At 37.2% G+C, this 25,314-nt stretch overlaps 1 protein-coding gene across 1 annotated transcript in view; it reads left to right on the top strand.

Moving 5' to 3' along the window:
• Positions 1 to 25,314, top strand: part of CNTNAP2 (contactin associated protein 2) — a 1,148,354-nt gene that overhangs the window by 391,363 nt on the left and 731,677 nt on the right. The window contains exon 3 of the mRNA XM_086615189.1: positions 1,006 to 1,199. Within this exon, the coding sequence (XP_086471315.1) occupies positions 1,006 to 1,199 (194 nt within the window). The remainder of the gene's footprint in view (positions 1 to 1,005; positions 1,200 to 25,314) is intronic.

Below are 25,314 nucleotides of genomic sequence, written 5' to 3'. Positions count from 1 at the left end.
CCTGTAATCACTTTAAGCCTGTAAAGTTTTTGTTTTCTGCGTCTTAACATTTGCTATGAGTATAAAGACAATGATTTTCCACGTTTTCTCTGTATCGATAGATTGATTTTTTTTAATGTTTCATGTATTTCCTAATTCTTATTATTATGGTAAATATATCGTCATATCATCTATCTTGGAATTTTTGTCGCTCTGCAGCATCCAACTACAATTTTCTCCTTAGTATTTTTTATTTCAGAAGAATAAGAAATTGTGTTAATATCTTAATGCTACATTTATCTATTCACCATTGGCCTTCTTTATTTAGAACTGTTCAATGTAGTGTAGTGTCTGAGAAGAATATTGTAAATAGTTTTACTCTCAAGTAAATTCATAGGCCCTTAAAGAGCAATAATGCTTCTGTGAGTGTGGCATCTGCCAGTGTAATCTCTGAGAGCTTGTACACTCAGCAGATCAAAACTGGATCCAGTACTGCAGTACCTGCTCCTTTTTCAATTCTTCTGGTAGATCTTTCAGTCTGTGCACAGCAGGGAAACACAGCAAAGCAGAGAGCTTGCTCTTAGTTCCTCCCATTTTATCTGTATTATCTCTTCAATGTGAAATGCTATTGAAAAGGCAAACAAAATCCAAAGATTGTTATTGATTTGTGCCAACTTACCCTGACAAAAGATTTCATGGCAAATTGGTCAAGCCTCGAACAATTATAATTTGGCAAAAACTAATAAACTGTAATTAAGGCGTTGTAAAGACATTGATTCGTTACCAGGCAGCCCATTAAATCATTTTAATTATATTATAAAATGATTAAGGCAACAGAGTTAATGCATTTGAAGCCTGTCCTAAAGATGCATTTTTAAAAAACTGTGCAATCATATTTCTGTTAAGTTTTTTTGATATTACACTCCTTTCAGCTGGGCTGTCTTCCAGCAATCAACATCTTCACATGTGCACTTCAAAGCGAGTGTTGGAGGTCTAAATCTGTCTCTTCTTGTCTCAACCCAACAGGTGCGGGAGGTTGGTCTCCATCAGACAGTGATCATTACCAATGGCTGCAGGTGGATTTTGGGAACAGGAAGCAGATCAGTGCTGTTGCAACTCAAGGGAGGTATAGCAGTTCTGACTGGGTCACTCAGTATCGGATGCTCTACAGCGATACAGGGAGAAACTGGAAACCATACCACCAGGATGGAAATATCTGGGTAAGTCATTGGTGTAAAATAGAAACATAAGCTGTAGTGATGTTGATTGCCTGTGTCTTTAGGAACTACGTGTTTTGTACAACTCTCCAGTGTTGTCTTTGTGAGGACAGAAGAGAGATTAGCTCAAAACATAACGATTCAAGTTACAGCAGCTGTCAGGAGGCCTATCTCTGGATTAGCAAAACCCGTTTGGGATGATGGTAGTTATCGGAACATGAAGATATTCTCTGGTTGTTGATATTCCCCAGCAATTATCTTATCCTTTGTTTCTCCTTTCCCTAACTTTTCTTTTTGTAAATTTGTGGAGTAAATGTGAGACACAAAAGTAGTTTTGAAAATTCTGCTCTTAAACATAGTATTTTGGAAGGCAATTTGTTTTTTGTGTGTATATGTGCTGGGGAGCAGTTTTATCATGTATGTTGTGTTTTCCATATAGATGCTACAGGGATATTTATGCTATAATAATTTTAGGAAAAAGCATATAATTTGGTTTTGTCTTTTATGCTATTCATGGATAAGCTGCTAATTTCCTTCTTGCTGAAAACAGTAGCCTTCCATTTTGCTGACAAAGAAATGATAGCTATTACTTAACATGCCTATCCTTACAGCAGTTCTTTCAGATGGTTATTCTTTTTCAAAAGGATATTTTGAAATCATCAGAAAAAATCATAATCATATCAAATATCATATTGTCAAAGCATACAAGATTTAACGTTGTGCTATTTTAGATTCACATTTTTTCCAGGTGCTTCTTGTATTAAAGGTCTGTTATTAAAAATGAATGTCAAATATAGAGGATGAGGTGAATGGTTTTATCTGTATAAGAGAAACTCGCTTAATATGTGGAGTACATAGATGCAGTCATTTTTTATTAGAGTATTGATTTATTGAAAAAGCCTCCTCCACGTGCCAGATACGATTCTGAAAGAGGGAGAAGTTAAAGCCGGGGGGACGGGCAGGAGTGAAGAGAAAAGTATTGAGCGCTGCTTTAGATTCCTTAGGAGTTGGGGGTATGAGTGTTGTTCATCAGGGTGGGAGTTAGCTCATGCTTAGGCTTAATAAATATAAAAGGTTTCACTTTTAAGGCCACTTACATATATAAAAATACTCATAGCTTTTAGTGTTTATGTTGTCTTAGATATAGAAAAGCTTCTTCAACAACTACTAATCACTAAGAATTTGTCTCAGGGAAATGGGAGAGGGATATGCAGCTGAGTGAACGATGTATAAAGCAGGACAGGTAGGCTGAGGAAAAATCTGTTCTTAATACCTTTGAAGGGAAAAATCTTTTGGCAATACTTGATTTGATTGATTTAGTCACAGCTATGACTGTTTGTTTCCAAAGTGGCCCACATTTCTTAGGGCTTTGTAGAAAATCTTTATTCTTATATCATCTCTTAATACAGAAACACTGAAAGCTTTCTCATGAATGAACGTCTTATTTGTCTCTTCGTTAGCAGTTATGTATGTTTGATGAATTCTTGGGCAATACTGTTGGTCTGTTACTGAACATCAATATCACTTGCAAAAACAGGTGTGAGATGCAGAAGTCTTACTTCTATTTGAAATGCTAAATCTTTCGGATACACTTAGCAAGCTGCTGGCTGCAGTACTACTGCTGTTTGTGTCCTGTAATTTTTATTCAATACTAGAAAAGTAATGTTTTTTTCTTAAAAAAAAAAAAAAGCTACTCTATTTCAGCTTTAGTTTTAAGAATGAAGCTGAACTACTACCAATAACAACAACTAGAGGTCTTGACTCTACTTCTAACTTGCCTAAACCAGCACTTTTTGTGTTGTCAAATGATGTTTGAGCCTTGATTTAACCTTGAAAACACTGTGCTTTTTAGCAATTAGTAAGTTGGAAATTTACTAAGTTTCCAAAGCAGGAGAGGTGCCTGAACATGCTGAGCGTGGAGCAATACTGCTCAGCTGCTGTGGTAGTGTTATGAGGAGACAGGCTTCCCTGATGTGGAAATGGGGAGGTGTGGAATTTCCCTTCACATCTTCCTCTCAGCGTCACTTTGTGCAAGAAATTAGAAACAGCAGAAACTGTGAGGACCAGATCAGACCACATGAGCCAAGCATCCAGCATTGGCGATTTGAACTCGTAAAGCCAGGTTCCTCCTGGCTGAAATGACTGTGATGATCTTAAAAATCTCCAATTATTTTGGTGTCCTTAGAAATCCTTTTAGGAAGTATGTAGTCTTTCCTTTTGGATGCGTACCTTTTAGAAGTTTTATCCCCGAGAGGAAGGTGCTATATAGCCTTCGATTAATGCCCCCGTTCCATCATCCTCATGTCTGAGTGTCATAGTTTGCTGACAACAGTAAATTTAAAATTACAGGAGAAAGCAAAGAAGAAGAGGAAAACAGAATTGCAGAGTTCAACAATGTTTAATACTAAAACAGTTATGATATCAAATGACAGAGCCGGAGGATGAGATATGGGAAACAGAAGGAAATAAAAATGAAGCTTGCTTGATGAGTTGGAAAGAGAGCAAAGGAGAAATAATTTGCAACAGAGATCTAGTTAAGAACAAACCATGAAAATCTGCATAAAATGCTGAAGTGACCTCCTTCTATATGCATTAGTCAGGGAGGAAAAAAAAAGTTCTATAATTACCTCCTAAATAGGAGAGAAATGAAAAGGCTCTCAGGAAGTCTGTGATGGGGAAAGTGCTTTCAAGGTGAGTTTATAGTAAGCTTCCCAGTTCTGTGAAATAGATTTTCTTACCCCACCCCTCCCGGGGTTTTGGGCATTTTCAATTTCCATGAATTTTAATAAGATGAGTGAATGTGGCCTTTTTCCATAAAATGCCTAGCAACTAGAGAATTCTGATCACCTCTCCTACTTTTGCTCTTGTAGTCTGAGATTCTAATTTTGATAGGTCATGAGGTTTCCCTTCGTATGTCAATCCGCTGGGGTGTTTCGTGTACACAATGTATCTTTGTTTTGGTATGGATGCTCATTTCGGTTTCTACATCAACGCCATCTATCTATTTAACTAACGAATAGATACCAAACGTGATTCTACATATGTTACTGTTTCTACTTCCTGAGATATAGATTATGTAAATGCATCACACTAAGCATAATGCAAATATGCCCTATAGGTATAATAAGAAAATGCTGATGTCTTATAAAAACATTGAGACTCAAGTTATAAGCACTAGTGGCAGAGCTGAGCACCGCTAAGATTCAAGCCTTTCCTAAAGGAAATGGGAAGATCCTCAGTACGATTGTAAAGGTCTTAAGAGGTATCAGCTTTTAAAATTTGCTTACTCTAGTAGAACTTCTGATCAGCTCTCATCCGTCTCATTTTCTTGTTCTTGAGGGTATCAAAGTCAGAGCAATGAAGGAGAAAGTGTTACTGTAATTACAATTTAAAAAAAAATATTGATGAGAAAGGTGGTGTGCAGACCCTTTGCATATGACCTCCAAATTCTATGGTTGACTCTTGTCTTCAGCCTCTTTGAACATCAGTGGAGTTGAACAGATGTAAATGGAAGCAGATTTTGCTTTTTTTTTTTTCAGAAAATTTAGCCCTGGACCAGGTGAGCATTGCTTCACTTGAAAGCAATTATGTTTTTTTGGTTCTGTTGGGGTTTTTTTTCCAGTTTTAATTAAAGAGTATTGTACATAACACCTGCTTTGGTAGTATTTTTATTACTGAAAAGATATCAAGTGATTACACAGCTTTGACTATGAAAAATGATGTTCGTGTTCGGAAAGGAATTTATCTATTTACCTACAGGCTTTAAACACTTTTTTTTTTTTTTTAATGTTACTCATTCTGTTCCTCTTTTAGGTAAAATAATCAGAAATCCAGTAAGTTAACTGTAAAATGAACTTGCCTTTCTCTGGGCACTGAGGAGCCACTTACTGTTTGAGAAATGCAATCTCTTCGTTTACATGGCTCCCCTTGGTATTGAGGGAAGGAAGCTGGTACAGCACGGTGGATTCAGCTTGCATAGGAAAATGAGCTCTCAGCACTGCAGAGTATTTCGACATAGTATTGAGCCGAAATTCCTTGTGAAAGGAAGCACAAGTCAGTTGAATGATTAACTTTTTTCAAGCTGTGTGAGACTTCAATGTTTAATGCTCTTGGGTGCCTTTGGAAATACCAATCATCAGACAGACCTAAAGTAACATTTAATGTTTAGGTAGATATAAGGCAATCATCTGCAGGTTTACCTAGCTGAAATTACGTAGGAGCCATCTGCTCAGCGTTTCTGTTCGTGCTAATTCTGGTTAGATTATTCAGAGAAAAATCTGCAAGCTTTATCACATTCCCAGTTCCTTGCACCTGCTCTACAGAGCATCATTTATAGCTAACCAAAGACTTACTGCATGTGTCTTAGAATACAATGACCTGTGTCTACCAACTACAAGTGAAAAAGAATAAATTCTAGCATATGCTCACTCTGTTAGGGCAAGCAAGATTTAATTGCTTTCTAAAAACTATCACTGCTTTTTTCCTGAGAGCCAACGTAATTCTATGACCCTACACTAAACAACATTAATGAAGTATGCTACAAAAGGGTTCTTGAGTTTGATACTAACTGCTGCTCTCCTTTTTTGTGGTTACTCTGTAGGATCTTGAGTGGAAACTTACATCATAGAAAGACTTGCTAGGTTAATGGGCTTATGGGCCTGGGATTTTTGCTTGTTGTTCTTTTTGTGTGTGTGGTTTGTTGTTGGCTGTTTTGGTGTTTTTTTTTTTTGTGTGTGGTTGGTTTTTTTTTTTAAGTACTTCTATTGAATTAAATTAACTTCTTAAACCAATTTAGTTAATATGACATTATACTGACCTGCAGTTATGGGAGCATTTAAAAAATGTGAAACATGATTAGAATGGACTGTGACTTGCCATTTGTTGTTGCAGGACTGCTACTAGAATATCAGATACTGTGCAGACCTATTTAAACATGACAGAATGGTTTGATATATTAGTCAGTGCAAAATTTTGGACTAGTGTTTATAGCAAGGCCCTGAAGTCTTTTGGGAACGTTGTGAATTTATTGTTGTTATCTATTTAAGGATGGCCTGACCTATCCTGTCTGGAAGGATTTTTATGTCTGGTATCTTGCTGTCTCCATAGCAATGCCTGCAAGGTGACCAGTGTCATTTTTACTGGCTCTTAATTCTCTGGGTATTTTATTACTAGAAACACCTCTTTTAAACTTCAACTTTCCCCATGAGAAAAAGCCTGATTTTTCTCCTGGAATCTCCTGTGTGATTTTACCTTAATTTCACTATACCTTAGCTTACCTGGCTGTTAGGTCTTTGAGTCCCTGTCTCCTATGCCTATGTCTTATAAAGATTACTCCCTTTACTTGCAACAGCCAAGATCTCCTTGACGAGTGTATTGAGTGAGTGAGGTGTTGTAACTTAGTACACGTTGCTAACCTATGCATTGAGGACTCATGACTGGAAGGGTATGGATACAGGAAAATTGTTTTTTCCTGTGATGAAGCTAAACTCTCTTATAGGAGTAATGTAACAGTCTCTGCTATTATGCTAAAAAAATATAATAAAGTGTTGATTGGACACTTAAAAATTCAGGCAGTTGCTGACAAGGAAGTTTTAGAAACCCTGAAGAAAAGAACTTTACAGATAAATATCAGTGCTATCCTGATGAAACCTGTTTCATAATTTCCTCTGTGTGGAATCTGTTAAGAGAAATTGTATAAATTTTTACTGCATTTAGAGAAACACACTTGGGGTTATCTAAAATATTATGGGAAAATATATCTATGCCAAATGCTGTCACAGCCACAGACGATATTTGTATTAAAATGACAGAAGATCTGATGGCCTTTTTGTTGTGGTTTAACACCAGCTGGCGATTTAAGCACCACGCAGCTGCCTGCTCACTCTCCCTCAGTGGGATGGGGAAGGGAATTGGAAGGGTAAAAGTGAGAAAACTTGTGGTTGCGATAAAGATAGTTTAATACACAAAGCAGCACACACAAGCAAAGGAAAACCAGGAATCCATTCACTACTTGCCACTGGCAGGCAGATGTTCAGCCATCTCCAGGAAAGCAGGGCTCCATCACGTGTAACAGATACTCGGGAAGACAAACGCCATCACTCCGACTATTCCCCCTTTCCTCCTTCTTCCCTCAGCTTCATATGCTGACCATGGCATCATGTGATATGGAATATCCCTTTGGTCAGTTGGGGTCAGCTGTCCCAGCTGTGTCCCCTCCCAACTCCTTGTGTTCACCCCCAGCCTACTCACTGGTGGGCTGGGATGAGAAGCAGAGAGGCCTTGACTCTGTGTGAGCTCTGCTCAGTGATAATGAAAAGATCCCTGTATTATCAACACTGTTTCCAGCACAAATCCAAAACCCAGCCCCATAGTAGCTACTGTGAAGAATAACTCTATCATAGCCAAAACCAGCACACCTTTTAAATGTTTCAATACTAAGATTAACACCAGATTGGATAAACAATAATGCTAGTTTAAAATCTTGACCTTTCTGGAAAACAAAAATTGATACTTACAGGACTCTAACAATGTATTTCACAAATGAAGCCATGACCTGATTGTAAGACCTTCTAAACATGTTTTTATTTAGAATCATTGAAATCACATATTTTGTGCAGGAAGAAAGATCTTTTATGGTGTTTTTAGCAGAAACATGGGTTTATGGTTTGCTAATGTTTTTAAATAACATTTTTAAGGGAAAGATACACTGACATTTTGGAAATGGATTTGATCAGATAGAAAGCTATGGGGTTTTTTACTGCAAGATACTCATCCAGTTTATCAGAGAAAGATTCTATAATTGTATTAGGCTATCTCCAGAGGCACAAGCAGAACTATTTTAATCTATCACAGAGTATACCAAGTAGAGAGAAGACAAAATTCCTCCTGGTGCAGTGGCAGACAGTGTCCGAGCCCTCCCTCAATTCTGTACAGGCTATTAAATAAAAACCAAACTGGGATAACATATTAGGGGTTTGCACTGTAGTCTGCTAGAGCATTTCCGTTCTAAAGGATTATTTTCTAATCTGTTGTTCTTAGCCTGAGGACTTCTTGTCTGTTTATGTTAAATCATCAAATTTTAAACACAGATATCTAAAGGCAGGCACTTAAATCCATTTCTGAGCTCCCAGATGGCTTGGTTTTCAAATACCTTAGAGTGTCATCATCCCGAAATGAGTACAATTTCCTTGAGAGGTCCTTAAGCAGGCCCACAAGAATACATTGTGTGTTTAATTAGCTCAGAAATTAAAATAGTCATAGTCATGGCTGAATGGCATCACGTCTCAGCGAACAAATCTTTCTAGGATGCGGGCTTTGTAGCTCATGCATAGCACCAAACAAGGCCCAAACTGGCTGCTGTACTGGGCTTGCATACCAGTAATGCTTCCAGTTCCCAGCTGGTGTGTACGGAGCTGAGTGGAGTGCATCAATTGGCTCTTAAAACTCCTAGCATAGTTATGTAGGTTGTCCTCAATCCCTTCTAGGAAGCTTGAACGCTTTCTTAGGTGATCAAATCGGGGCTGAATTTTCAAAGCTTTTTAATTTTTACAGATTCTCTATAGACACATGTGAATGTCTAGATTAAGATCTACTGAATGTGACTGAAATGGACTGTAACAATTTCCTTGCAACTTGTCAGCCCTCTTGTTTGACTACCATGTATGAATATATCACATAATTTATGTGGCTCTTACTATAGCAGAAGGTCAGCATATGACCAAAAATCTGCTTTATGGCACTCATAATCTTTTATTTTTGCTAGATACTGATTTTCATATTTTATCATCTAATGAATAAAAAGTAGATCTAGCATAGTGTAGCTAATGTTTCATTTGATAAAAGTATGGCTAGAAATAGAAGTAATAGTGATCTCCACGTTTAAAAAAAAAAATCATGATACGGATATTTGACCTGCCTTAAGTTAAATTAGAGTTTAATTGTGGAGTTACAAATCACGAGTCTTGCCCATTTACTTAGTCATCAGCTGCATTATGTTAAAATACCTCTGCAGTGTATTTGACATACATACTATACTTCTACATGTAGTTGTAGGAGGCACTGTTAAAAAGCTGATCTGCCAAAGACTTCCTTAGTTCCTTCTTCCTATTTTTTCCCAATGATGATGATTTCATCATTGGGAAAAAAATGATTTCAAAAATGATTTCTATGAGGGTGACAAAACTCTAGGACAAATTGCCTGCAGACATTGTGAGGGAACTGAACCAAATCACCTGCAGAATTTGCTTCCAGCCTGTGATTCTGGATGGTGTCTGAGATTTGCCCAGACTGCTACTGTTGATGAGGCAAATCAACCCAAATATATTCTGTGCTTCTCCCCTTTTTGACGGATGTGGCTTTCAGTTCTGTCTACAATTTATAGTTGGCTTCAATTTCTGTAATGAGATATTTCATAGAATATCCCTAAAGGTTAGGAAACTTCAGATGTTAGTTCTAAGTTCGAGGCAAGAGCCATCCATAGCACCAGTAACTTAATTGCTTTTCAACATTTCCCTCTTAATCATGCCTTTGCAAAATTATTTCAGTTGTGATCAGTAAACACACCCGTGCCTAACTTCAAATGTTGAAATTAAAGTAATGAGACTAAGTGATTAAAATTGAGTATAAATGATGGAAGCATGTCCAAATGTATTGGTACAATGCTTGGAAAGAAGGAGCAGTGGTTTTACTGAAATTCTTTGGCAAGTACCATACTTCAGGTGATAAAAACCTGACTTGAACGTGAGGCAGGTGTAAAGCAGGAAATATTTTCAGTTTTCATTTGCTTGGCACTGGTCAAAATGAAACTGTGCACAAAGCTGTGATGCATCAGTTGGAGGGCTTGATGGATTTTTTTTTTCTTAAGGTTTGTTTTTTCCTTTATTAATGAACAAAAAAGACACTCAAGAGAGCTCCTAAAGTGACACAGGTGTGCATTGCAAATTTTTAATTCCTTGGATTGGGACACAGTCATAGACAGCATTTTATGTTTCTCCAGAATGGGTTTTTTGAATACTCTGAAGATTTGTGTTTGGCAGAAGAGATGGGTTTGTGCTAGTATGTGAAAGATGTGGTTGTGGTAATTCCCATGAACTGAAAGCATTTTGCTGTATTACTTCTGTTGCCTGGGAGGTCTGGTGTGCGGAAAGCATAGCTTATAAAAGGTTTTCTCTCATTTGCCTCTTGGCTCATTAGGTGTTAACTTTCCGGTGAAGATGAGTGCAATTACCTAGGAGCAAGTAATGGCTGAATCCACAAACATTCACTTCAATGTAAATTTTTGGGCTTGTGCAGCTGTGGAATTGTACCTTTTAGCCCCTGGTCCTCCCTGGAGATTGGTACTTATTAACTGGCGAGACTGAGCTTTTCGCAGAAGAAAGTGAGATAACACACTGTGGGAGACTGACAATTTAAGATCAAATCCTGCCAATATCCTTGTACGTGCCTGACTTCAAAATCAACACAATTGCTCAGTTAAGATTAGGCAAAAGTTCTGGCTTGCACAAGTACCTGTGATCTGAAGCCCCTTTAACACTTTAACATTCCTTCCTGCATGAATAACACTTTTAATTATATTTTCTGGAATTTAAAAATAAATTAAAAAAAACCTCCAGAAGTAAGAAAACCCCTACATTTCTTTAACAGTGTATAAACTCTGATTGGCTTCAGAGAAGTGCATTTTAAGGGGAAATTTTGACAATGGTCTTCCTGATGCACTATGTCTGTGGCTATAAGATTACTTCAGCCTGAGGGTTCTTAATCTGACACTTCTCATGAGTGTTAAATTCGTGTTAAAAATGTGAAAAAGTTAGACTCAGGCCAAGAAAACTCCTATGTGCTTCTCTTAACAAAACAAGGCAAGAAGGAAATTTGCATGTTGTTTGTTTTTTTTTTTTTTAATATCCTCAGACTCTTTAAGATAGAGAATAGTAGATGGTTTATTGGCATAGATCCTATTCAGAAAGGTATATAAAGAAGACCTTAACTTTTAGCTGAAACTTAATTCTTGATTGGTTCAATAGAATGCGTAAGTAAATTCAACATGGGCTTAACACTTTCCTGAAAAATGTGGCGTCTGTACTTTCTGTGTTATTTTTTAAATTGTTTTTGCATAATTTGCTCTAAATAGTTACTATTTTAGATATGACAGTATTTTTCACTACCTTTTATAGTACGTGTTTATGCACACAGATTATGAGTTAATATTTACTGAAAACCATATTACTGATGTGAAGTAAAGTAAAAAAGAATTACAAAAGTTTCTGAATTGCAATACATCCTTATTAAACACAACACAACAAACCTGCTCCAGTGAGGCATTACTGTGGATTAATAGTGCTGTAACTAATTTTTTTTTTTAGATAAATAGAGGAAAACTTTCTTTGATTTATTTCCAGTCTCTCTCATGTGCCTATCACATCGCTTTAATTTATGTACAGAAATTCAACTATAATGACATAATATAAACTTACAAATAGGATTTGCATTTGTGCAGTTTCAGGAAAAATTGGTTCACATTGATTTTTAAAACCTGATGTGGAATCATTCCTCCTAACACTACTTGTCTGCAGCACAAAATACCGTGGCAGAGGAGTAAGACTTGGCTACTATAGCAATAAAGGCTCAGGAAGGGCAAAGTCTTGTCTTAGCCTTAGCATAAACTAGTTTGAGTTAGCCTGGTGATAATCTTACCAAGAGTGATCAGCTGACAACAAGGATTTTTCTCTTTAAATATTAAACACAAAAGTCATTGACTATGCTGAGTTGTGTTAAATGCTAGTTTTAATTAGCATGTTTTTCAATGTGCTTATCTAAAGTTAAAGGAGCACTTGGTGAGCATTTGTCTGTACATCCATCCTAATGAGACTACTGACAGGAAGTTCTTCATGTTTGGAGGAATAGCTGCACTGTCAAAATGTTAGCAAGTAGAAGCAATTGTTTTGCAAACTGTTTTTCAAAGTGTTATTCTGACTTTGTCTTACAAAATCAGCAGTCAAAATTGTCTGTAAAGCAAACTAAATGGTGTTAATGAGTTTCGTACTCTCAGGTCCCTTCTCTGAAAATGCTAGAAGAAAACTTATCATAGAATCACCATGATCCTGAAGGCTGTTTATTTTCGTGCTTAGGTCATAAACTAAGTAGATTATAGGAGGAAAGGACTTTAAAAAAAGCAACCAAACAAAGAAAAAAAACCCACATGGGAAAGAGTATACTTCAAGAAAGAATGACATAAAAAAATCTGGCCAAATCTATCCAATCGCTTGCATAAAACTTGTACTGAATGATTTGCAGGGCAAAGTCCTTCTAAACTTAAATAGGTTGAAAGTGACTGGGGAGATGATGAGGGGGAAAAATACTCTCTTTGGTTTATCACTTATTTGCCCTCAGTTTTTTCATTCTTTTGAAATATTTAGGAGATTGACATCAGGTTCTGATCTGTGACTTCTTTTCCTACACTCTATTACAATATTTAGACAATGAGTTATAAAAAAAGTTGATGCCAGCTGAGGATAAGTTCGGCCTTTTCTTTAATCTTTTCAGCTTTATTGGTCCATATCGTAGATTTACTGTAAACTGAGTACAGTTTTGTACACATACTTTTCCTATTCCCATCAAGCCAGCCTCCTTAATTCATGATTAATCGAAGTGCCAGACAGACAGAAAAAACGAAGGAGAGGAGAGGGAGAGCACTGTTGGACAAACATACTGAAGATATGCCTCTTTACAGTAGTATTTTCAAAGCCATAAAGAGTTTATATTCATAAATCAGACAACTCCCAGTGCTCCAAGGAACAAGGCAAAGCTACTGACATAACGCTGTTAAGTGTCTGTAGAGAAAATGAGTTCAAATGCAATTGGGAGTGACTGTAACATGGACTTAAGTCTTTCGAGAATTGATGATTATGATTATATTACGCTCAGACTTTTTATTTAGATATGAAAAAGAGGGGGTGGAGGTTCTGTAGCAGAGGTTAGGGGCTAGGTTAATATTTAGTTAATAATGAAATAGTAAAGGCAGAGGTCAAACTCTGTGTAGGGGGGGAAAAAAGAACACATCAGCATTGTACCATGTTAGACAATAAGACCATGAGAATTCTGCAGATACTAAATGGCTAAACCGTTGCTATGTCCAATATTAAAAAAAAAATAAAAAAATTGAAAGATCATTGTGAGCTTAAGGAGAGAGGAGGGAGGGGAAACCCTGTCAACCTCAAGTATTTGATCAGTGGAAATAAGCCAGGAAAGAGAGAATTGCTGTTGCATGAGAGCAGATGCTAATGACAGACCTCAAGCTGAACTCTGTAAGAGCTTTTTGGCATGGCCAGGCTGTCTGTGTCAGGTAAAAAGAAAAAAAAAAAAAATTAGCTGAGAATAAAGTAGATCAATGACGAGAGTTCGGTTTTGACTATCTCACCAGGAAACCTATTGATTAAATCCTTTCCCATATTTTGTTTGGGCGTGTGACTAGTGGAGTGCTTTCATTATTGCTTTTGTGGTTTAGCATGAAGTTACTGACAGCTACATTAGTTCAGACTGCTTTCAGTTTCATTATTCTATCATTATTTTCAAGGTTAGGTTGATGGGAAGCTGTTAAATACTGCTGCCTCCACTTATGCAGACCTGAAGGTTGCCTATTCTTTCTCCGAGGGGAATGGATCATAATAAACTCTGCTAGCTGATGGTAGCTCCAGTCTAGAGATTCTGTCACTTTAGGACAGACTTCCTTTGAATAGCAAGCACACCATGAGCTCCACAATAAAGACTCTCCCCAGACACGACATGGTGGTAAAATAAAATCTCTATTTGTCACTTTTCAGGACTTCTGTATGATGACTCATCCTGGCATAGACTGCCACTAGGAATATTAGAATCCTGTTTATATCATAGCTAGATTTGCAATATAAAGGTGTTTTCTATGTTTGTTTTAGGAATTCTTGAGGACATAAAAACTAATTCATGAATTCCTAGCTCTCTCACGCATAATATTTTTACTATCTTTAGGCAGCCTGATACGAGTGAGGAATATTTTTGGAGTGAAAGGAGAGATGAATATGTAACCTGCTGATTCCTGGCTTCTTTGGCTAATGTTTTAAAACTAGTGAATTAACATATCTGTTCTAAATCCTTTGACATATTATATGCATTGAAGAGGAAGATGTTCTGTATATAGAAGATGTAGACCTCCTCTCCCCCATTAGTACTATAGCTGTAAAAGCTGTAAAATGCAAAATTATTATGATTTACAAGTGCTTAAGCAAATACTGTTGTCATAGTTAGGTTTAAAGGCTGAAAGCTTCATTCTTTGAAATCAGATTAAAACACTTAGTGATTTCCAAACTATGGATATAGCGATTAATATTCTAGTTAGAGCACACAATTTCTGTTTATCTGAGGACTTCAAATTCTATAAAATGGCTTTATTTAAAAACTACTTATCCTATGTGCATTGTACAAGTACAGCGAATGTGAAAAAGTTGCAAAGATGCATTAGCTGCAGGAACATGGAATTTCTATCCTATTATTAACTCACAAAAGCAAGCAATGGCATTCGAAGCCACTGGTGAAAGTCAGTCTACTGATAAAGGTATTAAAAACTAAACTGTCCTTTCCACCACTCTTGTTGCTACTTTGGAGTACAGTGCTGCAGGAACATTACGTGTGTCAATATAGATCCACTCCCTGAAAGCGTCCAAACCAGCAGAGCATTAGCGGGCAGAATCCTCTCTGAAGAGGTGCTGAAGAGGAGAGCGTGACTTCCTCTTCTGAGCAACACCTGACTTTGTGCCTGACCTATGAAGGTAAGGTAAAACTGTCAGGTGTAAAGAGCGCTCACTGCGTCCTTTTGAACAAGGCATCAGCGTAATGACATCCTTTTCTTCTTCTGGCTATATTTTAACCTCTTATTTTTGGTGGTTTTCTGCACTAATTAGCAATGTCTGCAAGGCAGTACCACTCATTCTGATCTCAACACAGTTTTCTTTCCACGACAGTAGAGAACATCTCCCCTTGAAGTCCAGTGGTGTTCTTGCACACACTAGAGCCGGTCTCCTATCAATAAAATCTACCCTTGATCTTACCCCTAGTTTGATTCCGCTTTTCTTCTGTTGTCAAAACAAATTACACTGGATGGTAACATACCCGAGTACAATGTAATGGATTCAGTTTGCTGCTAATGTTATTTTCTTTTCTTGTGGTGATTCTCATTGACTTTTCTCAGTGTTTTTTGGTATTCTCTCTGCATTGAAGGTGGAGAGAACCTTGAGCTGCTTGTTCTTTGGGTTGATTTGTGGTTTGTTTTTTTTTTTTTTTGACTCTTTAGAAGTCTTTAAAGATACTTTTTGCACAGGGAAAGGGGCATACAAAGGTGAGGTCAGAAATCATAGGCAATTTTGTTCTAGTGTTTTGGTGTTCCTAGTCTGAATTCAAGGGAATATTTCTTCTACTTTCCACCCCCCTCCCCCGTATCTCATTTCTTCCAGCATTAAACTGTAATGAGATACTTTTAAGTCAAAGAGTTGAAATTTTCAGTTTTGTGAGGCATTTACTGAATATTTTTATTTCAGAAAACCACTAGCTTTTAGTTCCTCTCGAGCGTGGTTATACAGACTGAGATAAGCAGTATCTAATCAGAACGAACCTTAAGCCTTGAAGCACTTAAAGGGCAAAGCAGGAATATAGTAATTCATAAATGGTCTGACGTGATACTGTAAAGGGTCTCATCTCTGTCTATAAGTTTTATTGTAAAATATAATATTTTTTTGCAAATAATGGCATTAATATGCTGAACCTGTGCATTACGGAGTATGATTCAGCATGAAAACCTTTTGAACTATTTAAAAACTTGTGCGTGTGGCAGAGAGATGGAGAAAGTAAATATCATGGATATGGATTGCTAAACCTTCTTAAAAGAAATAGACTTGTAGGATCAGTGGCAGGGTCAAGGAGATATAATAGAGATTTCAATTTTCTGAACTATATTAATATCTGATGTGGATAGACAATGTGTAACATCATTGGTACTAAAGACAGTTTCCTGGTGCTAGTTAGCATTATCTCTTTACTTTGTGTTGAAAACTGAAGCATAAAGAACTATATGTTGTCATGCAAACCAGAAAAAAAAAAATCATTCTAAGTATTCTAGAAGATTTTAGAAATACATATACAGGAGATACAGTTTTCTGATGTAGTCTTTGTAAAGATGGATGTTCCAGGTATTTGTTACACCAATTCTACAAAACTTTTATTATGCACAAAAGGTAATATTTCTTAAGTTTGTGCAAGAGATGGCGATTATTCGTCTCTCATTTTGGAAAACAAACATCTCTCTATTAAGCTCTCTTTCATAGGATCATAGAATGGTGTGGGTTTGAAGGGACTTTAAAGGTATCTAGTTCCAAGCTCCAAGCCATCATCCCTTGTCCTGTCACTACATGCCCTTGTGAAAAGTCCCTCTCCAGCTTTCTTGCAGGCCTTTTTAGGCACTGGAAGGCTGCAAGAAGGTCTCCCTGCAGCGTCTTCTTCTCCAGGCTGAACAGCCCCAACTCTCTCAGCCTGTCTTCAAAGGAGAGATGCTCCAGCCCTTGCGTGATCTTCATGGCCCTCCTCTGGACCTGTTCCAGCAGGTCCGTGTTCTTCTTATGTTGGGCGCCCAGAGCTGAATGTAGTACTCCAGGTAGGCTCTCACGAGAGCAGAGTAGAGGGGCAGAATCCTCTCCCTCTTTAAGTTCTGTAAGAATTTAGTCATGATATCTGAGATCTGAAGTTTGAGATGAATGCAAATATGAATATTTGATTGCAAATATGAACTCCAGCTTTATATTTGAAATCAGCTTTACATGTAGAAACAGGCTACAGTTCTCCAGAGTAGCACTTATCTTCCTTAACCATGACATTATCTTTTCCTTCCTGCAATTTCTTGCATTGCTTACTAGGCATCTTTTAGGTCCTTCAAGAAATCAGCCTGGGGGTTAACACTCAGCAAGCCATTAAGTGACTGGTGTGTAACATGTATTGCAGAAAAAATAATATTGTGGTATTAACTACAGGTTATACAGAAATGCCTAATGCAGAAAGTAAGTTAACAAGGGCAGTGCAACTTTGAGAAGGTTTTAGTCCATGACCTGGTAATATTCATATCCTTCTCAGCTAGATATAAGCACAAGTTCTTGTGTGAAACAAAGATGCCTCATTTGTTTCTCCCACTCTCTCTGCATTTCGTATCAATCTCTGCTGCTTTCATTCTTCAATGTATATTATTCCCTCCCCCTTTCCCTTGTCTCCATCTAGCAATCATAATCAGTTTTTGCTTGGTCCATAGGGAGTAGGCTGTAGTAGAGCTGGCTCAGCTTCTACATTAATGTAGTCACAGAGCTCTTGGGTAACAGCTGCCATTTTTCCCATATCAGGCCACATCTGATCATCTCCTGCCATATCCTGTCGCCAGCCAACCTCTGATCAAATCATGGCAGCACCAATGTATCTGCTCGAAATGATAGGCATACTTCCCATCTCACTCACATGCTCATTCATTTCAGCTGAGACTTTAAAGGGTTAGCAGAATTCAGTCAATGACCAATTTCGATGTGCCTAAAGATTTGAAAAAGTCACAAGTAACCCAAAACTGGATGTTAATAGGCTTATTAATTGAACATATAAACTTGCCTTAGATTGCTTTTTTTTCCCCTCTCTAATGACAAATTGTGTATCTTCCCTCCACATCTTAAAGTGACAGGATCATGAGACCTGATAGGATCAATATGGTCTTGTCACGTGTAGTCATTGTAACCAGTGCCGTTGTCATACCTGTGAACCACCATTCTTGGTTTACGTACCTCTGTTTTTTTTAATGCATTAATTATCTGTGTCATTAATACAGATAATGCATTAATACATTAACCATCACCCCGAATGCTGAACAGCAGAGACTGTAGCTCAAGCTGTTTGTTTCAGAGGAGTTTAACCTGCAGAGAGTGTTACCTCTGTGCTTCTGTATCACCAAACACTTCTCATAATGACGCTGTTCTGATAATCTTATGTTAGGATCGGTTCGTATGCTGAGGACGAGATGACTCATATAGCCACACACTAACTTCCTGGCAGCAGAAACAGCACCGACAACTGAAGCTGTAGGAAAGTGATGTGGGCGTAGAACTGACTCGCTCACAAGACTGAATGCTTGACTGGAAGCAGCTTTGCTAAACATGAAATGACTGTGACGTGTTGAAATACAAGTCTTCAGCAAAACAAAACCGAGCAAGTACAGCAATAACAAAATCATCATGTTAAGAGCCAGATTACATGTTTTATCACTGATAATGACATCGTGCATGTCGAACATCCTCTCATTTTACTCTTGTGTCTCTGAAGTTATCAGATTGCTGGAGTCACCCCTGGAAATCGATATTCACTGCTGAATGCCACTATTGCCATTGTCCCTATCAAGTATCTCTGGCCAGGCTGATAAATTTAAGTCCATCTCTGTTAAACAAATTAAAGGTAGCATAACTACTAAGCACTGGGGGAAAAATACTTTTATACCTGTAGTGCTCTTTTATACCTGCTTCCTCCTCTTACCCCAAACACAAGCCCTTCATGTCTGATCTTTACCAGCTATTTAGGTGCTACCAATGTAAAAGCACTCTGTGCCTTCTAAAACTAGATTGTAGAAATGCTGCTTCTTAGTCATCTTAATCTGAGAAAGCAGTAGTGTGTGCGACTTGTTTGGCAGGGTTATCTTGATGTCCTTTAGATAGACCTTTTATACAATAAATGAACTAAGAGATCACTGCCAGAATACATCAAACAGTCCTACTCGGAAATCACATCTCACCAGCACAATAATTGGCGTGAAAAATGACTTCTAGAGATTTGCACTGTAATCTTCATAAAATGAGCCTTTACTGAAGCTATGTGAGGGGGGCAGGGAGGACAGGGAGGTTTGCTGCATGTATGATGCTCTGTATATGGCCGTTATCGACATTTAATCAATATTGGTATTAAGACAAACCTGTCAGAAGAAGGCAACTAAAAAACCAAAAAACAAACTTGCTGTGGCTTTAGAAATGGTATCTCATGGGATGCTTATGGTGTTATACTAGCAGACAGGAGAAAAGAGGAAAAGACCTGGAGAAAAAACATGGGGTAATGCAGAAGATAAATAGAACTTTAAATAAAGAAATGCTGTGCATCTGCTGGCACACATAAAAATCTTTATTGTTGTGTTATTTTAAAGCCTTGAGCTGTCCTCATTAATTCCCTGTTTCGCACTCCCCATTTTAGAGATCGCTGTCCTGTTACTGGAAAATTAATTTAAGACATTGGTTATGTCAATCTTGAAAGTGTCTCTTTTAAACTGAAAAGATTGTATGTTGTCTGAAATAATATGAAATTTCAACTTAGTGATTTTTATAATGAAATGTGCTAATGATAACTACCTAACTTGAAGATAGTTGCTGCTGAATAATAAACCTACAGATGTTTGTATACTGTAATTGCACTATACATAAAGTTTATGAAAACCAAGATTTATTTTGATCCAGATTTGGATTGCGTTCCTTTGCTGAGCCTAGTGTTGTGGTGCATTATATGAAATCTTTTTAATCTCTTGTTTCACTAAGCACTGTGACCTTTATGTCATAATTTTAGTCTTGATTGTCCTACATAAATTGCAAGTATTATAGAAGAATGGAAGATTCAAGATCTATTCTGAAAGAAATTTGCTAAACCGACCATTCAGTAAGGGAAACAAAGAAGTTCATTGAGAAAAGGTCATTAAAATGCTGACAACTCTTATTCTATAAGGAATGCTTCTTCAAACTACAGCGTAAGTTATATAGCCTTTGGGAAGGAATTGGGAAGCATTAAGGAGAAATTTCTAGTGCTGTATTCACAGAAACTGCACAAAGCTTTCAAAATAACTGTTTGATCAGAGCAAAGACTACTTGATCCACCAATGCTAATTGGGAAGGACCCATTCTTGGCCTGAAGGGCCAGAAGTTCAATTAACGCTGTTAAAATGGTGTTGGCTTAAAAGTCTAATATTAATGAGAAATTTTAATATTCCTAAGTATCATAAGAGCATAAACAGAAGCAAGAAGACTGAAAAGTTCTGCTTATGATGAGTTATAGATGAATAGAACTGAACTCAGGATTTTAATGCTGAGTAACAAGTACCTTGTAGTTACAGGATAGGTTTTCAAGTAGCCATTTTATTGTTCCTGCTTGAGGGATGCATTGATGGGATACACAGCCACTGGTGGGATTTATCATGTGGAAACTATATGTTGGTAATGGCCGCTTACAAGAACAAGATATTTTTTCTTGAAAAGATGGATTTGTTGAGGCTTTTTTTGAGCTATTCGTACACATATTGCAATTCAGCAACTAAAGGGGAAGACTATACTAAGAAATATTATTACTAACATGCACTGAGTGAATTTGATTTATGGGAGACTTTTTGAACCTGAAAGTGAGATAAAGCATTCAGTATAGGACAGGTTGTTGAAGAGAAAATCTGCCATTAATCTTCTAAAAAGATTGAGAAAGAGAAAGATTTCTTTCTGTGACTAATGCAGCCTCATGAAGTTTATTGCTTTAGCATGTTTTATGCTCTCTTTAGTCACTTCTGTACTGTTTCATGTTGGACAAACCTCATAACCAACATGGACAATGTTTGTGCTAAAATGAACGCTCTGGAAAGGTCATACCAGTGACTAGACAGTTCTTTCCATCAAAATGTAGCAAAAAGGAAAAAAAATACAGCAAACCTGTTCATATACCACTGAAGATGGATTTTATGGATTAATGCAACTTAGAGTAGGAAGGACAGCTCATCAATTGCTGAAGAACTTGTGGATGTTAAACTCCCTAAGAAAAGACATTACACATTAGTCTCACTTATTTGAGAGAACTTGAGGAATCCCTAAATAGCTTCTACCAAAAACTGTCACCAAGTGACAAAAGTAGCTCTGTATTACGTATGTTTCATCAAAACCACCAGGCTTTTCTCTGGAGGAGCTCATTAATATCCAGGGAAAGGAGCAATTGCCCTCAAGAACTCTCATATGTACCTGGCAGAAAAGAGCAAAGCAAAGCAAGGGTATGTCATAAATATGTAAGCAGGTTGCAGAAGATAAAAATCTTAAAGAAAATGTTGATCTGTGTGGATGTACTTGCTTACTTACCAATAAAACACCAGCTGCTAAAAATTTTGTTAGAAAAGTTTGAGATGCCTTTCTGATAAAGTAGAGTCAAGGTGGTCTTTATGAGTCACCATCATTTCTACTCATTCAGAGGGCAATGAACAAACTTAAGTCAGATGACAGTAGTTCCCAGCCTTACTGCCACAGTTTAGGGGCATGTTTTTGTTGCTTTCCCTTATTTTGACTTCTTTACTCAGCAAGAAGTTGTTTATCACCCAACCCCCACGTGTTCAGTAAAACTTAAATGACACTGGGATGTTGTAAATGTGGAACAGAGGTGGTTTTTTTTTTTTCAGGTATTTAAAAAAGTTTCAAAATATAGCTGTCATGTAAAGAACTGTAATACTTCTTTTTGCAGGCAAAATTTATCCAACTGATCACTATATGGTTCATGTTAACTTGTGTTTTAGAAATAGTGTTACTCTTTCAGAATCATCTTTATTGGTCCCTTTGCATAAAATATCAATATTTCATTTGGGGGCTAATGATAGGGAAGCATTTATTCATTTAGTGGTCAAAACATTTCCTGATGATCCATATGATGTTTATTATGAATAAAGTCACCTTCTAAGACTTCAGTTTGGCTCCTCCCTAGTTTATGGGATGATAGCTCTGTGAATCTACAGGACAATTTTTACTTTTAATTTATCTGTCAAAATAGATTTCGTAATTGCTATCACTTTAGCAAGTAGCATTAATAGCTAATCCCCCATTTACAATTTTCCATAATGATAAAGTAGATTTGTGCCCACATATGAGATTTTTACTTAAGTGAATTATTGTTTCTTGTTAGTCATCCTATCTTTTTTCTTTTCCAGAGACTACATTGTCATCTAAGTAAGTTGAGATCATATACCTTAGAGAAATGGGCTTTTAGCAACTTCACATCTTTTTTTTTTTTTTTTTTTTGTCATATTCAGGCAGTAAAAAGGGGCAAAGAAGGAAGTAAATTATCCCACAAATAATGATTGGATTATGTGATAATGGTTACACTATGTGACCAGGAAGTATGTGGCTGAACCAGGAAGATAACATTCATGTCACGTGAGCTAAAGAAGTTTCTGTAATGTGTGGAAGTCGCATCCCGCTTACTGCAATGCACAATACAGTAACATGAATTATATTCCAAAGCATTTTTGTCACCATTCATTAGATTTGACAACCCAATTGCATAGCAAGAGAATTCTCTGCTCCTTTTCCCAGAACTGCATGTCCTACTACACTTTTGGTCGGATGCTTGATTGGGGCCATCAATAGAGATATTAAAGTTACCCAACAATACATAAGGATCTTCTTGAGGTGGTTTTCAAGTATTTTCCCTCTCAGAATCAAAATGAGTGAGAGACTTGGAAAATTAGTGAAAGGAATCAAGGTATCTGGAATATCACCATACATATATAAGCTGATTCTCAGTATTCTCCAGGTGCTATGGAGACGGGGAAAAACAGGGACTGGCTTTTACCTTTGGCGGTAGTGGGGTCTTCCTCCATCAAAGTTCAGTAATGCTTGGCATGACCTTTCAAAGTCTTATTTTCTTCCAGTACTAATGGTATGTGGTGTGCAAGAGAGAACCATGGCACACAGGGCAGGAGTTATGCCACATCGGCACAGCAGCCTCCCTGCCTGTTTCTGCTGAGCAAAGGCGTAAGAATAAGAACAGTCTGGTGGGGGAGGTACGAGGTTCTCATCTCTGCAAAAGCCAGTCTGTACGTATCTCAAAGCAGTAGTCTGCTTTGAAGACTGCTGGTTGCAGGAGGGTAGCTTTGTTAAAACAATTAGCGAGGCTTTTGACCGTTTTTTATTATATGTTTCTTCTCTTAACTCTTATTTCTTTAGAAATTTTCTGTTTGTTTGTTTTTACTGCTTTCCTATGTCACTTAAGCATATCAGGACTGCAGAGTTGTTTTGGAAATAGAAAATATTCATTTTTGTTTCCTCTTTCGGTGGTAAAGGTAGATTAGTTAGAAGTGCAGAACATCTCATTTGCTGATCAAGCTAACTTGATCAAAATGAGGAAACTGCGTGGCCTAATGTCAAAAGTAGTTTATTGTTGTTACTCATTTGGGAAGTGAATACAATAAGCTTAATCTGCTAGGATGAATAGTATTCTAATGAAACCCAGAAGAAACAGTCGTAAGACTACCTGCTGTATAAATACAGAGCCAAAAACTTTCTTGTTTATCTAAATTGTCCCTCTAAAACAAATAAGCAGATAAGTAACCAGAAATTCCTGTCTAAAGCCGTGCTTTTTTGTCGGTCTGTTTTATGTTGGCCGTTGTTTTGTAGCTTCACTGAAGGAATTGTGATTTTAATTAACAGCTCTTGGAAGCAATTTCTTCTAAATATGTCTTTACTTCTTAACTGTTTTCAGTATAACATATGATTTGTAACCTTAATGCCGTTTTTTCTGCAATTTCGGCCAGAAATGCTGTTTGGTAATGTGGGTTAATAGCTATGCAGTTCCTGACTGGTTTTCAACACAGCTGGAAATTATCATTCTGTTTCTATGGGTGCGAAGTTCCCATTTTCCTCAAGAATGATGAGAGAGGCTATGCTGACCTCTTCTTTGGTAGTGTGAATCAGCTATCGTGTGAAAGCCTACTTCTGAGTGCAGGCAAGATTTTTTGGAAATGTTTGCAGATTTAGACTTGATCTCAGGCAGCACCTGATGCATGTTACACAGAGTACATGTCCTGATAACAGCCAAAAGTCTCTCCTCTCTTCTGTCATTTCATCAGCGTACTACATAACTTCTTTATGCCAGGCTTTGTTTAAAGAAATACGATAAACTAAGTCATCAAATATGTCTCCTTGTCTCCAAATCCTTCACAGTTCTCCCATAAACTCTTGATGCGTTTACACTAGCTCGGAAAATGCCAAATTTAATCTGCCTTCAACTCTCCTGTTTATGCCTGGTTCCCTGGAACTTTGTATTTTATGGGTCGGTTTTTAAACTTGTTTAGTATTTTATGAGCCAGCTGCCCATTTTGATAATAAAACCTTTGCGTTCCAGTGTCACCAGCAACAACCACTGCATCCACCATGTTAGAAGCTGGGGGAGCAAGGGAGGAAGGCAGGCCAGGGCAGCAGTGTTGAGTCTCCTAGGCACTGCAAAGGACGTAAAATCATATTTTACCATCTGCTGCTGGTAGCAAGAATAAATATTATTCAGTGTTAGTCTAAGTGAATGGAACTTACTTAAAAGGATAACAAGACTAATCATTACATTATCAAAGAGTATAATAGAGTATAGATACATATTAACCTATATATAGCTGAATGTATGATTAAGCTGAGCTCAACTCCTTTATCAGTCAGGTTTTAATAGTTTACGTTCTTTCCTTTTTCCTATGGCCTAATACTTCATTTTCTGTTATCATAATAACAAGCTTATTAAGACTTAATTTGTTCTTTGAGTTTCGTTTTTCATAGAGATTGACTTTCACTGTGAGTAAGTTGGGAATTTAGGTGCAGAGAAAATGGATTAAAACTAGAATGGTGAATAGCATTGAGATGAGAGACTTTGGCTAAATGGAAAGCTCAATGCGATTAGTCAGTCAGCAATAGCTGTTTCTCTCAAGGTTCTGAAAGATGTTGCCTTTCATTTGTTGTATAAACAGTTTCATTTGTTGTCTCTATTATCTAGAGGATTCCTGAGTTGTTTTACAGCAGCACCTAGAGAACTTGAGAAGGTGTCACCTAGAGCAGTACAAACACCTTTCTCATCTTATGTTTCCACGTAAATACCTTGTCCTAGTTTAGATCAGTTTGCCTTGGAAGTTAATGTGAGCAACCAAGTCAGAGTGGTGAAGGTTTACTGATGCAAGTGTTCTTTTAAATGAATTTCTGGAGGAAGCAATTTATGTTCAAACACTTAACAAGTTTTTTGGTATACATTTATGTCTGCCCATCATGTGTCT

This window comes from Tauraco erythrolophus, chromosome 7 (genome assembly GCF_009769465.1).
Source record: "Tauraco erythrolophus isolate bTauEry1 chromosome 7, bTauEry1.pri, whole genome shotgun sequence".
Lineage (NCBI taxonomy): Eukaryota > Metazoa > Chordata > Aves > Musophagiformes > Musophagidae > Tauraco > Tauraco erythrolophus.
Note: the sequence above shows the minus strand (reverse complement) of the source record. Positions and strands in the feature narration are given on the sequence as shown.